The sequence below is a fragment of the Penicillium longicatenatum genome (genome assembly GCF_028827895.1).
Source record: "Penicillium longicatenatum strain IBT 33135 chromosome Unknown contig_1_segment0_segment0, whole genome shotgun sequence".
Taxonomy (NCBI): Eukaryota; Fungi; Ascomycota; class Eurotiomycetes; order Eurotiales; family Aspergillaceae; genus Penicillium; species Penicillium longicatenatum.
Genome location: NW_026643119.1, coordinates 1,383,653 through 1,400,110, shown reverse-complemented (window position 1 = coordinate 1,400,110; position 16,458 = coordinate 1,383,653). Strand labels below are relative to the sequence as shown.

The 16,458-nt window shown below is 49.6% G+C and overlaps 6 protein-coding genes across 6 annotated transcripts; 2 read left to right on the top strand and 4 right to left on the bottom strand.

Annotated features, from left to right (window-relative positions):
* Window positions 1-43: 43 nt before the first annotated feature.
* Window positions 44-2,976, bottom strand: N7484_001310 (uncharacterized protein; the record flags this gene model as incomplete). The annotated part of the gene is made up of 11 exons (XM_057111730.1): window positions 44-821; window positions 882-1,120; window positions 1,185-1,482; window positions 1,553-1,768; window positions 1,824-1,892; window positions 1,944-2,122; window positions 2,176-2,283; window positions 2,335-2,411; window positions 2,468-2,575; window positions 2,637-2,729; window positions 2,796-2,976. 11 exons carry the CDS (start codon window positions 2,974-2,976, stop codon window positions 44-46), a joined length of 2,346 nt encoding a protein of 781 aa, XP_056976467.1.
* A 1,068-nt stretch (window positions 2,977-4,044) lies between these two features.
* Window positions 4,045-6,655, bottom strand: N7484_001309 (DUF803 domain membrane protein; the record flags this gene model as incomplete). Its single annotated transcript, XM_057111729.1, has 2 exons — window positions 4,045-5,609; window positions 5,668-6,655. The coding sequence occupies 2 exons, from the start codon at window positions 6,653-6,655 to the stop codon at window positions 4,045-4,047; spliced, it is 2,553 nt and encodes an 850-aa protein (XP_056976466.1).
* A 745-nt stretch (window positions 6,656-7,400) lies between these two features.
* Window positions 7,401-9,170, bottom strand: N7484_001308 (WD40 repeat domain-containing protein; the record flags this gene model as incomplete). The annotated part of the gene is made up of 1 exon (XM_057111728.1): window positions 7,401-9,170. One exon carries the CDS (start codon window positions 9,168-9,170, stop codon window positions 7,401-7,403), a length of 1,770 nt encoding a protein of 589 aa, XP_056976465.1.
* A 1,677-nt stretch (window positions 9,171-10,847) lies between these two features.
* N7484_001307 (zinc-binding alcohol dehydrogenase family protein) lies at window positions 10,848-12,063 on the top strand (the record flags this gene model as incomplete). The annotated part of the gene is made up of 3 exons (XM_057111727.1): window positions 10,848-11,140; window positions 11,210-11,339; window positions 11,404-12,063. The coding sequence occupies 3 exons, from the start codon at window positions 10,848-10,850 to the stop codon at window positions 12,061-12,063; spliced, it is 1,083 nt and encodes a 360-aa protein (XP_056976464.1).
* Window positions 12,064-12,928: 865 nt separating this feature from the next.
* On the bottom strand, window positions 12,929-14,488 carry N7484_001306 (proteasome regulatory particle base subunit RPT2; the record flags this gene model as incomplete). The annotated part of the gene is made up of 4 exons (XM_057111726.1): window positions 12,929-13,182; window positions 13,237-14,305; window positions 14,364-14,429; window positions 14,486-14,488. The coding sequence occupies 4 exons, from the start codon at window positions 14,486-14,488 to the stop codon at window positions 12,929-12,931; spliced, it is 1,392 nt and encodes a 463-aa protein (XP_056976463.1).
* A 737-nt stretch (window positions 14,489-15,225) lies between these two features.
* Window positions 15,226-16,052, top strand: N7484_001305 (E2 ubiquitin-conjugating protein UBC1; the record flags this gene model as incomplete). The annotated part of the gene is made up of 3 exons (XM_057111725.1): window positions 15,226-15,486; window positions 15,552-15,823; window positions 15,881-16,052. The coding sequence occupies 3 exons, from the start codon at window positions 15,226-15,228 to the stop codon at window positions 16,050-16,052; spliced, it is 705 nt and encodes a 234-aa protein (XP_056976462.1).
* Between the last annotated feature and the right edge of the window lie 406 nt (window positions 16,053-16,458).

The window sequence follows — 16,458 nt, the reverse complement described above, 5'->3', positions numbered from 1 at the left end:
ATGAAGAATCAGACTATTTTCGTCTCTTAAAACCATCCACCTATCACCGCACAGTAAATGTGGCATTACCCCTGATATCATCGGAACTACTTCCAACCAACACGGTAAACTCACCCGGCTCAACAACATACTTCATCTTCTTATTCCACAGTCCAACATCCGCAACCTTGATCGGGATCTTGACAGTAGTGGTCTTGCCGGCAGGAATCAACACCTTGTCAAAACCCTTAAGCTGTCTGTTCGGCACAACAACCGAGGCAATCTCGTCAGAGATGTAAACCTGCACAACCTCGGTCGCATCGCGCGTCGTATCCGTATTCGTCACATCAACACTCACAGTCACGGTATCCTTCGAAGAAACTTTACTGCGGTCAACGCTGACAGTGCCATACTTGAAAGTGGAATAACTCTTGCCATAACCGAAGGAGTACCACGGCATGGGTGAACCGAGCGCATAATTATGACCGAAGACCATAGTTCCATTCGCATACTCGGTGCCAGAGGTCCAGACTGAGCGACCGGAGTTCAAGTAATCGTAGTAGACGGGAAGATCTCCGACGAAATGTGGGAAGCTGACGGAAAGTTTTCCTGAGGGGTTGTAATCGCCGAATAGCACTTCTGCAAGCGCGTTACCTCCTTCTTCTGATGGGTAGAATTGTTGTAGCAGTGCTGAGGTACTATTGGAGAGCCAGACATCTGTGATGGGTTTGCCGCTCGAAAGGACAACGACAGTTGGTACCCCTGTATTGGCGATAGCTTGGATGAGAGGTCCTTGGGCACCTACGAGAGCGAGATTGTCTTCGTCGACATCTTCGCCGGTACTGGGATTGTGTTAGCAAAAATTCGATTGAGTAAATACTTTTGTGGTGAGTATCACTCACGTTGCGTTCACGCTTGCCCAGAGCTCGACTTGATCGCGAGACCAGGTTCCTACAACGACAACGGCGACGTCGGACTTCTTTGCCGCCTCAATTGCTTCATCGAACCCGGATTCATCATTGCTCCAACGTTCGCATCCTTGAGCATAGTTGATTGTTGCTTTATCGCCAACTGCGGCTTTGATACCATCTAATGGGGTGACACCGCGGTACTGGCTTTGGTAGACGACATAATCACCATACTGGGATCATAATTAGCACCCAAAATCTACCGTGAATTCCATTCTCTGGTGTTTTTGAACTCACATTCATAAATCCATGGGCCATAGGACCAATCACGGCAATGCTACCAGACTTCTTCAGAGGCAGAGTCTGATCGTGGTTCTCCAAGAGAACGATCGACTCTTTATCTAGATCCTTGGCAACTTGCTTATGCTCAGCAGTATTAACGAGGGAAGACCACTTGCTCTTCTCGGCTGCCGAGTATGGATTCTCGAATAGACCCATCTCAAACTTCACGCGAAGCACTCTTGTGACGGCGGCATCGACAAGGGAGATGTCAAGCTTCCCTGATTTCACCAGCGAAGGGATCTTTTGGAAGTTGCTATTCATGTGTTAGCTCGAGACATGTCTAACCTCAGTAGACAAGCAGTCAGGTCAAGGCAAGTTCTTACAAGGAGCCACCGCCCATTTCCACGTCAACACCCGCCTCCAGCAGTTGCAGGGTCACAGAGTTCATGTCAATAGGACTACTTTGGCACATCTTGAAGTAAGAGCAAAGTCTGTCACTGCCGCCAGCATCGGTCATGACAAAGTAGTCGTATCCCCATTCCTCTTTCAGGATCTCTGTGATAGAGTGATAGTCGGCAACCATGGGTATTCCATCGTAGCTATGGAGACAATTAGCATTGTCAGACATGGACACTCGACGTGGGAAATAATGACCTGGAGTAGGCAGTCATTACAGACCATGCGCCACTATCAATAATCGCGCGCTTGTATGAGGGCAGCCATCTGAAGTAAAATTAGTACTCTCTGTTTATCACCACGAGAAACCGAACCCACGTTGTGCGCAACTCTCTCTCTCCTCCGTGAACAGGTCCCGTGTTTAACCCTTGCTCTGGGTTACTGTAGGCTGCATAATGCTTCACCATGCCCGACACATTCTTGCTTTGTATACCCATGATATAACTATAAGCGATCTCGCCGGCCAGGTATGAATCCTCGGAGAATGTTTCTTCGACCTACAGTAAACTTAATTAGCCATGTAAAATGAAAGAAGGGCGGCAGTTCTTACACGTCCATATCGAAGCTCACGAGCCAGATCAGCCTCGGGTGCGAATAGCTGATTAGCACCCAAGGCGCGAGCTTCGGTGCCAATGACTTCTCCCATCTTGCGGACAAGCTAAAAAGCATTAGCTGGTTAAGTTTGAATTGGGAGGTATCAAGGCCTTACACTCGGGTTCCAAGAACTTCCAATGCCAATTGGGGAGTTGAAAATAGTGGCATTGCCGATCAAGAAGCCATGAAGACCTGTAAAGATAGTGATCAACCCATATCTTACCGTGTTATAGAATTGGCACTCTTACCTTCCGATTGAACAAGAGCAGGGATACCAAGTGTAGTATTCTGCATCAGATAATCCTGGCCTCGCTTGATATTCTCCGTCAACCAGTCCCAGGAAATCGGGTATCCGACTGAAGCGTATTAGAATTCGAGGTTGCGAAGTGCCAAAATGATGGAGGGAGTCATGCATACCATAGAACATGCCGGCCTTCTCCTCCATATTGGCCACCAATCCACTGTAGTTGAAAGCGCCGGTCGTCTGGTCCATCCAATTGGTGATATCTCCTACAAACAAACAATTAGACTTGAATTAAAAGCCAGATTCCCCAGTGAATATGGCCCAGAACATACCCTGAATCAATTGAGCCATCTTCTCCTCAGTAGTCATCCTGCCCAACAAATCCTTGATCCTTTTCTCGACAGGTGCACTGGCATCCTTGTAAAGCGGCGTACCTGAAATTGCTTTACCAGACACCAATGCACCCAGCAGTTGCAAGAGCAAAAAGCTCCTTGAAAGCCCCTGCGCAAACATTGTGAAATGGAAACACTTCTCAATTGTCCGATTCTATCCGAGGCACAATGACCCAGCTCCAGCCACGAGAATAGGAATTGAAACTTGGATTTCTTTTCTCGTGCAGATCAGCCCACGCCGGGGTATGATCTCATTTAAGCAGACCCATGCAAAAACACAGCTCAAGGAACTTGCTCCGAGCTGCGGGGGAAAACATATCAGTGCACATTAGATCGAACTTTAGCTCCAGTCTAGGAGCTATCGGAGATGAAATGATCACGGGTGTATATGCTGGCTCTGCATGAGTGGCTTAACGGGAGTAAACTGGAGCCGCTAAGACTATAAGGAGACGGAGTAATATCCCCGCGCGGGGCATCGGTTACGATTTTGAGCTTGGATGTGGAGTGAGTTAGTGTTATTGCAGGGGTTAGAGACCGAGAGGCCCGAGGTGCTTACTATGCTCGCTGCAGATCGGGACATTCTACCTGAATTTCGGCTAGATTGAATATACAGAGGGCGTAAAAGGACATGACCGAGGTTTTTCCGGGGCCTTGCAATCAAGAAATTGAGATGGTGTAGGTTGAAATGGTACATTGTAAATGTACTTCATGGCCGTCTTTTTCCACCTATCACATTCCTTGCACTTCTGCCGGTGCATTTAATCATGCAAGATGTGGAAGCGTTTTATCGCTTCGGAATTAAGGACTATGGAGATGCAAAAAATGGCTGTCTGAGAAAAATGAGGCGTCGTTCGGCTAAAGTAGAGATCGATGGATTGTACAAATGATGAGAGAGTTGGTAGAAGCCTCGCGGCGCAAAACCCCCCGCCAGATTGATCCCGGATGTGAAAAGGAGAAGAAGAATAAGATGAATGAAACATATTAAATGCTTGATAAACAAGAAAAATACCCCGCAAAATGCATCGCTTATTACAGACCCAGGTATTATGCCATCTGAAGGAATGGAAAAAGAAAAAAACCACCCTGCCAAGGAATTGGGAAAGGTGAATGAAAAGAAAACAAGCCAAGAATGAGGCTGCATGTTGTATTTATAACGTGAGTGACCCAGCCACTCTGCATGTACCACAGATTAACTCTGTAGGGTGTGAGAAGCTCCCCCTTTGCTGTTAGATCGAGATTCAGGATCGACATTGGTGCTATGGTGGGCACCGCTTTGACCAGCCGGTGTTTCGCCGTCCTGGGGCGTCGCAGATCCTTGCGTCACTGCACTGCTATCAACGTTCTCGTTATGTGAAGTCTTTCGCAATGCACCACCTAGCCAAGCGAGCCCACCACTCCACGAATCGCTGAAGCTGCGAAGACGAGTAACCTCGTCGTCTAGTTTCGGACTTGGCGTGTTGTAAATCTCTGTAGCAAGGGCGGGAGTGGAGCGGCCAGCCTCCGCGGATGGATCAACTTGGTTCGTAGCGGACTGAAGTCGTGCTGTAGCTAGTGTAAGAGGAGTGTCAAGCCCTTCGGTCTCGCCAAGAGGGCCTACATCTCCATCATGGTCTCGGTACAAAGCGTCTCCAAATACACCGTCTACTTGTCTTCGGCGTCCAGCTTTCCGTCTACCAGAACGATCCTTGTAAGGGCTACCTTCACCGCGTCGGAGAGATTCAGCAACCACGGCACTGAAGCCACCGGAAAGTGTGGGAAGAAGTGGACCAGGGGAGAATCGATTTGAAATCGAATTGCGCAAGGCACGTTTTGAAGGAGTTTCAAGAGTCGCCCGGACTCTCTCACCAAGTTGAGGCGAATCGCCTCCAGCAGGTGTCGACGCTCTTCGAAGAGCCGTAGTATTAGCACCAGGTGATAGGTCGTCTATTCCTGGGGCGGGAGGAAATTGAAGAAGCACCGTTGATTCCTGGCCTGTGGCTTCACCATGTGCGGGAGGGGTCATCGGGCGGTGGGGCTCAGGATCAGATTTTGGGGACGCGGGAGCTCGATCCTGAAACTCTGCCCAAGGATTAGACATATGAGATGGAGGGCGCAGTGGTGAAGGGTTCTCAAATGACGGGCCCGAGAGGGCCGAATCAGCATCAGCAGTCAAGGAGCCCGTTGGTGAAGATGGCGCCGCTGAAAGAACACCTCTCGGCGTGGTGCCATTGTCATCAACTCCTTCCATGCCTTGGCTAGTTAGAGATCCTGCAGGGGACTCGGCGCCATCGAAACCAATCTGAGGTGTCTGCAATGCCTTTGCTGCTCTCAATGGCTGAGCTGGAGGAGACATATCGACCCTGTCACGGTATCTTTCACCATTCAGCAACCCAATTGCCTCTTCCTCGTCTTCGGTTGAGAATGTAGACTCGCCATCAGAGCCAACTCTACCGCTCGTGATGAAATAAACTCCGAGGAAAGTCATCAGACATCCTCCCACGAACTTTCCTGCACGGGCAATGGACATGGATTCGAAATCACGATAGAGCACTGCACTTCCAATAATCACAGAGAGGGTAAAAAGCACAAATTGGGTTGGAATCACTTGTGTGGAATCAAAACGTTGCAGAGCACGGTTAATGTATCGAATCTGCATCAATGCACTGGATATCAAAACGAACACAAGTAGGTATGTGATGGGATACGTGATGACGTGCCACAGGGTAAATGACAAGAGGGAGGAGACACCCTTAGTAGACAAAGCTGTGTATCCACCTTTAATATCTTGTCAGTAATGTGATCATTATACAGGAATTGAGAATCAAGCACTGACCAAAAAGCGCGACTAGTCCAACATCGATCAAAATTGAGCGAGGACCATATCGATAGCTACCCCACATAAAAACAGCGATCAACCCAATAGTCAGTCCCAGATAAAGCTCAAACTCCCAGGTGGTAATTCTTGCCCAGATTTCTTCAGGACCAAGTTTCTCCTCGGACGATTTGGCACTGAGAACAACAACCACGGCACCGGCAATAGAGACCAGTACGCCCCAAAAGTCTCGGCCTCGGAATTGTTCCTTGAGCAAACATGGTGCAATGATGCAGTTCGAGATCAAAGCTACCACACCAAGTGGTGACACAATCGATGCCGGTGCAAAGCCATATGCCATGAAATTGCCTGTCTCTCCAAGACACATCAAGATGATACCAACCCACCAATATGGCGACTTGAGATAAGACTTGCGGCCATCCGAGTCGTCGGGGCGAGCGGTGCGATCGGACGTAAAGGAGTCACGCATGCGGTCTTCCGACGTCGAATTACCATTGCGACGGCCAGGGACGGTATCATTCTCGTCATCACGATACGCCTCGAACTCACGACGTTCGCTGCTACGGCGACGGTTCTGCGGCGGCAATCTCGGCCGACCACGAGTCTGACTCCCATCCCCTCTAACGGTCCCGTATGAATCCGATGACCCTTCCCCTGATCGCGTTCGCCGCCAGTCATCTTCTTTGTGGAGCTTATCGAGTTCATATTCACGGGAGATTCGGATGTGCGCATAGCGCTGGATGTTCAGCGCCAAAGAAATCAGAACATTTCCGATCAAAGCCGTGACAATGCCGATTAGCGACGACCACTGGTGCATATCCCCTTGGTTGGAATTTCCCCTATTGGGTATAGAGGTAGAAGTGGGTGTTGCGAAATGGGACTGTGACGGATAGGAGGCGAGGGTAAACGGGGTAGAAGTGGATGACGCGGACATCGAAGCGAACGATGGAAGTAAGCCCGCTCCCAAGGGCTGCTGGTGGGAGGCCATCTGGCCTTGTGGAATACAGTGATCTGCGACAGTGCAGTCGTATCGATCACCTCGATAGGCAGAATCGGGTTACCGACCGAAGTCCTCCTGGAGCCGCGAAAATGACTTTGATTATTGTCGATTCAAATAAGCCCAGGAATAAACGGCAAGCATATCAAGTCGCAAAAGACTGCATTTCGACTCCTCCAGAGATAATCTGGACAATTTCCCGCTATGACGAAGTCTCTCAGTCGCGTATGCAAGAGAGGTGGTCGGCAGCAGACGGGGAAGCTAAGGCGGAGAGGAGAAGTTGCTCATGTCAGCACTAACAGCAACGGCCTTCTCTCCTTACTCCAGACTACGGCAAAATTAATCTTAATCTACGGAGACGCCTGAAACAGGGCTCATGCTAGATATCACGAGTTTGTGCGAGGTCAAAGCCGACAGCGGTGCTCCTACCATTGGTTGTTGGGCCGGGCGAGACCTTCTACCGGTGATCGACAGCCTCTTGGGAGACGTCATGGAGCAGGTGAAAGAGGGGACAATTCTGAGAGACAATGCAAGGAGCAGACTCACCCCTCTTGTTTCATAGAGTCGGTCTGGGTCTCCCATTAAAAGTCAACGCTAGGAAAATTTGAGTGCCTGGAGATAATGGTGGTTTACGACGCGGTAGACCGTCGTCGTTATTGTTCCTATCGTTAAGCACCCGATGAATCATCGCAATGAGAAATATTATATACAAATGGCCAAGCCTCGTTTTGATATATCATCGTCGGGTTTTCTTCTTCTCCGGCCCGTTTTCTTCTTCGTCATCACTGACCTCGGCGTAAATTGCATTAGGTTGCGTTTCCCGGTAGGCCCTGGTGAAGATCGGGTCTTTCTCGGCCTTCTCCGCGTACTTTAAGAGAGCCTCCCGCGGATCCTCATCGCGCATAGAACTGAGTGGGATACTTTCACGAATATGTTTCTCATCGGGCTGAGACTTTGCAAAGGGTGTGATAGCTGGCATATGGGGTCTGCGGGGATCGCGTGAACGGCCTGAGGCTGTCAGACCAACATTGGGGTGACGAGCTGAATAGGTTGCCGAGGAGTATTGCGGAACGCCGTTGGAGCCAACAACCACCGAGTCGCCTGCAAGGCCGCTAGTCAGATCTGTGGTAAGGGCAGCGTTGTCATCTAAATGACGACGCTTGGGTGCCTTGGACATGACCAAGGCTGCACCCTTCGTCGACATTGTCGGATTGTATAGCACATGGGTTTCGGCATTGGCAGAGCCCGTAAGGATTTGGTTAAGCTTCTCATGCCATAAGACAGTAATCAGTGGCGATCCCGGGGTGACAGGAGTAACGAGCTCCGGTCTCAAAGTTGCTGGGTTGAGGATGTGCAGATGGCCAGTCTCTGAGCCCACGATGATATTCGCAGACGTCGGAGAGAATTGAATGTTTGAGGTGGAAAAGCGAGAAGATGTCGAGGTATGAGTGACAATTGTGACCGGGGTCTTGAACTTTCTGGTATCCCAGAGCTTAATCGTATCATCGCCGCCTCTACTGACGACAAGCCGCCCATCGGAGCTGATATCCAGTCCGCTAGTCCATGTATCTTTGGTATGAGCATCCCGCACTTCGGCGCTAGGACGTCTATAAGGCCCATTCCCACTCCACATGGTCAGACTTCCATCAAGAGCGGCAGCAACCAGAACGTTTGACCCGCCTTGTTTAGGGGACCCCCAAGCGAGAGCGGTCATCTTAGTCCGGCCAGCAGATCCAGCGACCTTTGATTTATGCATAATCACCTCCTTTTGAGATCTACCCACATTGGCATCCCATATTCTTACCGTGCTATCCGATCCAGCGGTAGCACAGAGATTATAATCAAAGGGACACCAGACTCCAGTGGTTGCCTCCGCAATATGTCCCTTGGTGTTGTTGAGATCGCGTAGGTACATATCACCCTTGGCAAACTCCGTCAATGTTTCGCCATCTCGGCTGAGGATTCGGGGTTGCGCGGTTGCGGAGACCACTAGAACATGGCTTGGGGAGAGTGGGTTAAAAGCAGCGTAGTGGACGGGATGGGTGTCCTGCGAGGCGGATGTTTTTTTGGCTGACGGGTCGACCGATTTGAATGCGCGAATAGTGGAGGGGGTCATAGAGGCGAAGTCGTGAAGCTTGAGTGTACAATCGGTCGAACCTGTTATTAGTCGAGCTCCCGAGGGGTCAAGCGTCATAGTAGTCACTGCGCGCTCGTGTGTTTTCAGAACCATTTCATGGGAAACGGGAAACTCGTCCTCGTCGTCGGAGTCATCAGAATCGTCGTCAGAGTCAGAGCCCTCATCGCTCTCTTTTGGTTCCTGGGGCCGTCTCTCTTCCTCAGTATGGCTAGGCGCATTTATTTCTTGCGTTTCATTGCTGGGTGGTTTGGCCGCAACCTCAGTCCGCTTCGACCGATTGATCTGCGATTCAACATCGATCTCCTTCTCTTGCTTGCCGAAGCCAGAGGGAAAGAATTTCTTGAAAGCTTCCTCGTCAAAGTCGTCCATTGTTGGTGATGTGAGATGGTGAATTGGCGCAAGTTCTGATCGCGCTGATAAGGCCGAGCTTGTTTGCAGTGTTTGCACTCAAGCGATCATAGCATGCGCACGATAAGTAAAACACACCTTAGAGCGCTCTCTTTGTTTATGCTAGCTCATTAATGATCCTAGATAGTATACCAACACTTTTTTGTTCACTATAGATGGTGATGGTCTTCTGGTTAAAGGTATTCATTGATGGAACAGTTCTACATGTATCTTCTAGCACCTTGTACCTCCCTAGATCACGCAGCTTCCATTTGACAACACTGGAACTTGCGACCTTTTAAGGCTGGCAGCACCTTTGCCCACCTTAAATTTCCTCATTGAAAGCTAAAACATTGAGGCTTCAAGCTCGACAGTCTTGACTAGGCTGTTCCACAAATCTCCTCCCACCAGGCTATTCATGCCTTCTCGCGAGACTGACTGATCAGGGTAAATGTCATCAGCTGCTACAGTGAGTAGCTCTGCGAGACGTGTATCATAAAAAGTAATGATAAGTTACTCATTGGGCAAGCCCTTGAGAAACGAATTCATTGTAGTCTGCAGGCGAGAATACAAACAGTAGTTAGTTGCCAAATGGGACCAATTACGCCTTCATGTACCAGCACCGTCAACTCCTTCATTAATCTATGGCCTGTGAGTTAAATTATATGCTGGTCATAGAAGGGAGAAGTAGCACGTGCTTGGAGAGAAGGTCCGGCTTTTGGCGAAAGATCAGGCCCATCTCAATCGATAAAAATGATTTCTTTCTTGATTACTTCAATCTTGAAGACCTAAGCTTACTACTTCCACAAACATCCGTTCTATCGACACTAACAAAGTCGGATTCTATGCCTGCAGAAAAGTTTCACCCGGATGGCATTGAAGATTTTCGTCACCAAGGCTTTTGTCGTCACATTAGCAAGTAGAAGGTCGTATTTGCTTCAATGCTGCCTCAGGGGAGTCAAGCTTGCTGAGGCAATCGGCGGCGATCATTAAATTGAATGTTTCCAAACGTTTGGGGAAAGGGAAAGGGGTCCTAGAAGCCATTGATGCATAATGGCCGTTACATCGCGACTTGACTCCTATGACACACCACTGTGCGACTTCAGTGAACATGTGGTCGAATCTCTTCGACGTGGAATAGACGCCAATTCTCGGAGACTAGAAAATACGGGCTTCCGAAAACCATTGGCCATGGCCCCCAATTTATGTGCTGGCTAGGCGTCCCAAAAGCCCCTCGAAGCGGTTGGGCCCATGTTCCTTGGTCGACCTGTATGGAGTAGAACGGGCCAAATACTGCCAGCGTCTGGTGCGGGGTATCACATCGGAAATGTGGGAGAGCGACCCACCAACCAATGGGGCCGAATATCCCGTACAGTAGTCTTTGTTACGTGGGTCAGGGTGGGACCAGGAAGCGATAGAGGCATTTAGATGGATATTTGATAGACAAAGAACGGCTGCTGTGACGCACGGACATGCAAGGTGCGTTTCTTTGACTGCCCCTCGTATTCTCAGCCTCAGTTGGGCAAAGGCTTGGGTTTGCATGAAGCAATTCTCGCTGATTCTTCAACTCACCTTATTTAAACAGCTCATAGATTCTCTCAATTCTGGGAGGTTATTTACGATACACTTGCAACTCATTGCCCTCTTCTCAATATCACTATGCCTAAGTTACTTCCTCTTACCAATAAGGCTACCACCAAAGCTGTCGTTGTAGTGCAGCTGACTGTTGCTGCTGTCCGCGATGTGATGATGCCCATGTTGCATGATGACTGGGTGCTCGTCAAAATCAAAGCAGTTGCCATCAACCCCACCGACTGGAAGCACGTCCGTTATGGAGTTGCGGATATCGGGTGTAGAGTGGGATGCGATTACGCCGGTGTTGTGGAGGAGGTTGGGAGTAAAGTCTCCAACTTTGCAAAAGGTGATCGTATCACCGGCTGGATTCATGGCGCGTAAGTATATGCGAACTTATAGTCAACCATTTGCCATGTTGGATGACCTGATCCTGAAACTTGGAGCAGAAATCGGGTCAACCGTGAATCGGGATCATTTGCCGAGTACGCCGTTGCAAAGGCTTCTGTCCAAAGAAAGATCCCCGATAATTTGAGCTTTGAAGAAGCGGCAACCTTGGGGGTTGCCATCATGACAGTTGTAAGACAGCGCCAAGCCACATTTCAAACCAACTTCATTTCAGATATGCTAAAGTCTTAGCTAGGGACTAGGCATGTATAAGAACCTCCAACTACCATTGCCTACGGAGCCATGCAAAGAAGCATTTCCTCTTCTCATCTACGGCGGGAGCACTGCGACAGGCATGGCCGGCATCCAGTTTGCCAAACTCTCCGGCCTAACCGTCATCACGACCTGCTCCCCTCGCAACTTTGACTTGGTGAAAGGCCTGGGGGCCGATGCCGTCTTCGACTATAATTCCCCAACCTGCGCCGCGGATATCAAAGAGCTGACCAAGAACCGTCTGACGTATGCATGGGACTGCACGGGTGAGGGTACGATAATCTGCGCGCAGGCCATGTCAGACTGTGAGCCGGGCAACTACGGCACCATTATGCCCGCAGACTACGATCTGCTTAAGGCTACCAACCCCCAGGTCCATGGCCAGGATTGTATTCGCGGATACGATACCATGGGCGAGTTTTATTGCTGGCTCGGCCAGACACCAGTCACGCCCAACCCAGAGGATATACAGTTTTACCAGTCATTTCTGGCGTTAACTCAGCCCCTGTTGGAAAATGGGAGCATCAAACCCCTTCCAGCGACCGTGAACAAGAACGGCAGTGGATTGGAGGGCGTGCTGAAGGGTCTGGAAGAAATGGAACTGGGCAACGTCAGCGGAGAGAAGTTGGTTTATACCATTTAACAAAGTGACTTAGATATATTTCAAGCTTGATGAGTAAGGAAATTTAGTTCATATGGTCACTTCTTCATTCTTTGTTATTCTGAAGAAAGAAATATTGCTCAAACATATTGCTCTAGCATATTGCTCTAACCTTTATTAAAGTAAAGTAGCTACCTCCACCTGGTGGATGTGTTACCTATGCGGACATCTCAATACATACGCAAATACTGCCAGTTCTTGGAAATTTGTCTATCCTAGGCAAAAGTGGTGCTCACCTGGGCAAATTCCTCCTGTAAACTTGAACATTCGGCGAATCTGTCGCGGCTCTTCTGCATCCTAGCACACGCATCTTCATTGGCATCTTGAATGCTATAGCCACCGCCGAGACTTACGCCAATGACATCACTATCCTTGAACAGTTGGACGGAGGGCACCTCACTTGCATGCATCCTCCTTCCCCTGCTACTGAGCTCCCTGCGAATGTCAGCGTTGGTATGATCTTTGCTGCCAACGATGTTGTTAAGCCCGTCTGAAAAGGTGAGGGTCGCGTCTCGTAATCAAGGCCATGGAGGTTACGTCCTACTAGGGTTTATTGGGGATTAAAGTGGGAACGGCAAACCTAACCACGAGAGGGATTTCACGTGTCCGTACATTATGAATCCGAGATTGCAGGTCTTAGAGAGCCCCGGGCCTAGGCTTTTCATCTAGACTCGATCATTCCAATATACAGCCCTACTGGAATCACAACACTGTGGGATTGTTCTTATGAGGGTATGCCATTCGTCCATAAATTCGCATGCGGTCCATTAAAATACAGATCAATGCTCGAAGACTACTCCACCGCAATTATCGGCAGCGCAGCTCCCGAAAGAGCACGGGTCAGCGCTTACAGGTAAAGTCCTTCGACAGGACCACCGTCCTGCTTAGTCTTCATGATGCGCTCGCGAGCCGCACGGAAGTCATCCATCTGGACTCTCATACGACGCTCTCTCAAAGCCATCAGACCAGCCTCAGTACAAATGGCCCGGATGTCGGCACCGGAAAGATCATCCTTCTGGTTGATGAACTCATCCAGATCCACATCGTCACCCAGAGACATCTTAGATGTGTGCAGCGTGAAGATCTTCTTCTTGGTGTTTTCTGTAAAGGCGGATTAGTGAGGGCTTCCCATGGAGCTTATGGAGGAGTACTTACGGTCGGGGTTCTCAAAGAGAATCTTTCGGTCAATACGGCCGGGTCGAATCAGGGCAGGATCCAAAGTCTCAATCTTGTTGGTCGCCATAATAACCTTCACATCGCCACGGTCATCGAAACCATCCAGCTGGTTAAGCAGCTCCAGCATGGTACGCTGGATTTCTCGCTCACCACCAGATGTTGAGTCATAACGCTTGGTACCAATAGCATCGATTTCATCAATGAAAACGATAGACGGGGAATGTTCAGCGGCAACCTGGAAGATCTGACGGACCAAGCGTGGACCGTCACCCAGGTATTTCTGGATCAGCTCACTACCGACAATACGAAGGAAGGTAGCGCTGGTTTGGTTCGCAACAGCCTTGGCCAACAGAGTCTTTCCGGTACCAGGAGCACCGTAGAGAATAACACCCTTTGGCGGCTTGATACCCATCTCCTCATAAAGCTCGGGGTGTAGTAAAGGCAATTCAACCGACTCACGGACTTCCTGGATTTGGTTCTCCAGACCACCAATGTCGGCGTATGACTCGGTGGGGGCCTTATCCAGCTTCATCACCGACACGAGCGGGTCCGATTCCTCAGTCAAAACACCCACAACTGATACCGACTTGTGATGCAAAAGAATGCTAGCGCCGGGCTCGAGAAGATCCTTGTCGACAAAAGACATGATTGATACGTAGTACTCAGGACCAGTAGCACTGGAAACGATGGCGTGGTCATCGTCAATTAATTCCTCCAAGTTACCAACGCCCATGGGGCTTCCTCGCATGTCATCGACTCGACTTCGCTCATCCGCATTACGGTCCATCACATCCAGATCGCCCGACCTTGCAGGATCAGCGTTCCCTTGGGCCTTCGTTTTGCGCATTCGCTCCATGTTCTCAACATATTCCTCCTCCAGTAGGAGATGGTCGTGGACTCGCTGCATTCGAAGATACCGGAGCTTGCATCGCGAAGTTGGGTAGATGTCTGGCAGCTTGGAAGCTGTGCTGGGGCCGGCGGCCTTACGCTTCTTCTTTCCGATGCGAGTGGTAGGGGGTGGAGGTGGCTCGTATCTGGGCTTGTCCTTCTGCGAATTTCGGGCGTCAAAGCTGTTCGAGTAACTGAGTAGCAGGAGGGAATTATACCTTCTTATCCTTATCATCGCGACCGTCACCACCTGGGGCACCGCCCATGTTCGACTGCTGGTTACCCTATTCGATGATCTGTTAGTGGATGAGAGCTGGATGTCGTAGGCAGGGCGACGAACCATGCTTGTAAGCCAGCGAGAGGAACGCTGTCAAATCCTCAAGGGAAGACCTGCAGATGATATAGATGGATGAGAATATCAAGCTTCACGCAAGATGAAGATGGGAAGTGAGAGTTGGGAGTGATGGCTGTGAATACAGTTGCGTGTTGCAGCTTCGGGGGTCCGAGAGAGCTGGCAGCTGTTGCCATGAGCACGTGATAATTGAGTGCCTCAGGAATTAAGTTATCTGCGTCATTGATGCCTTGTTGCCTGGATCACAGTTGCCCGCGGTCCCCGGCGCCAAAACGTTCAATGCGGGCCCAAACAGGATAAGATTCAGCTTCGGACTGGACTCGATTACGCTCAATAGTCCTTGCAGGCCGTTGTATAAGTACAAGCATCGAACTCAAGATCTACCGAGTCCAAGTGGAGCTCTCTGAAAGCTGTGACTGGAACTGATCGTCTCTCATAGTTCCCCTCCATTGGTAAGGCTGCCAGGACTGCTCGTCATTTCTAGTTGTTTCACCCCAGAAACAAATAGATTGTGCTGTTTCTTTCTGTAAACAGGCGTGGATACTTTCCAGAGCTACTGTTGATGCCAAATTCGCCAGATTTAATAAGCTCCGAACTTTGCCTTTTCCCCTCCGATCGTATTCCGTGACAGTAACTCACACGATCACCTCCACCCCCCTAAGAACGGCACAACGATTATAATTTTGTTTTCATAAGACCATTGCTGTTGTACAAATACACCACACACCATGGCTAGCAATCGAATGCGACGGATTGGCAAGGAAATGGCCGATATCCATGCCGACACCAAGTCTCAGATTACGGCTGCGCCCGTCAACGAACAAGAGGACATCACACACCTGCGTGGATCTTTTCCGGGGCCTCCTGGTACGCCCTATGAGGGCGGCACTTACAACATCGATATCAAGATCCCAACCGACTACCCATTCCGTCCTCCGGTCATGAAATTTGAGACCAAAGTTTGGCATCCAAATGTCAGCAGTCAGACGGTAAGCAATCGCAACCTAACAAACATTATTACTCAGCATAAGTTGATCATAATGGCTATATGTAGGGTGCTATTTGCCTAGATACTCTCTCCAGTGCTTGGTCGCCCGTCCTGACCATCAAATCCGCCCTTCTTTCCTTGCAATCCTTGCTCAGCACACCGGAGCCGAAGGACCCACAAGATGCCGAGGTTGCCAACATGCTTTTGAGGACACCGAAAGAATTTGATCGTGTTGCACGACAGTGGGCTACACTCTATGCAGGTGCCCCCTCCTCTGGTAGCGAGAACGGGGTCGGTCAAGATGAGACAGAAGGGGCTGGTGACGATAATTTAGCTCAGTAAGTACCGGCATTCTGTTGACTCCGGGCCTGCATATGCTTACCTTTCATTCTTAGGTATGATGGATACAACAAAGATCTGATTGATCGATTTTCCAGTATGGGCTTTGACGTGGCCCGAGTTGTATCAGCGTTCCGGGATGTTGGAATCGACCGGAATGGAGGCATGGATAGTGAGCTGTCGGCGGGCCAAATGGGCGACGTCACTAACAGCCTGCTTGGGGAGTAGCTCTAAAGGTGAACAATGATGGTTGATGATTGAATGAGCGATGAAAGAGATACTTGTAGATAGGCTTGGGAGTTGGGAGGTTTCCCTTTCAGTACTCTGTGACTCTTGGTTGATTGGAATGGAAGCAAGCAGTGACGGATATCAGCAATATTTGGGTTGTCAAATCTGCAAGTACATACCGACCATGATTGAAGCTTCCAAGGGTGCTTCTATTTGTATCTAGTTGAGAGATTCACCGAAATATATGCATGGATTCGGCCCCCACGTTAGCCGATTATCTGAGGAGACTGTGCTACAAGTCACATAACTCGTAGTAAATAGGCCCAATCTCCATGAATATTGAAATAAAGAAAATGTCTGGGTTAATTCTAAGGTTGATAACAGAGTACCGGGCGGTGCCATAACA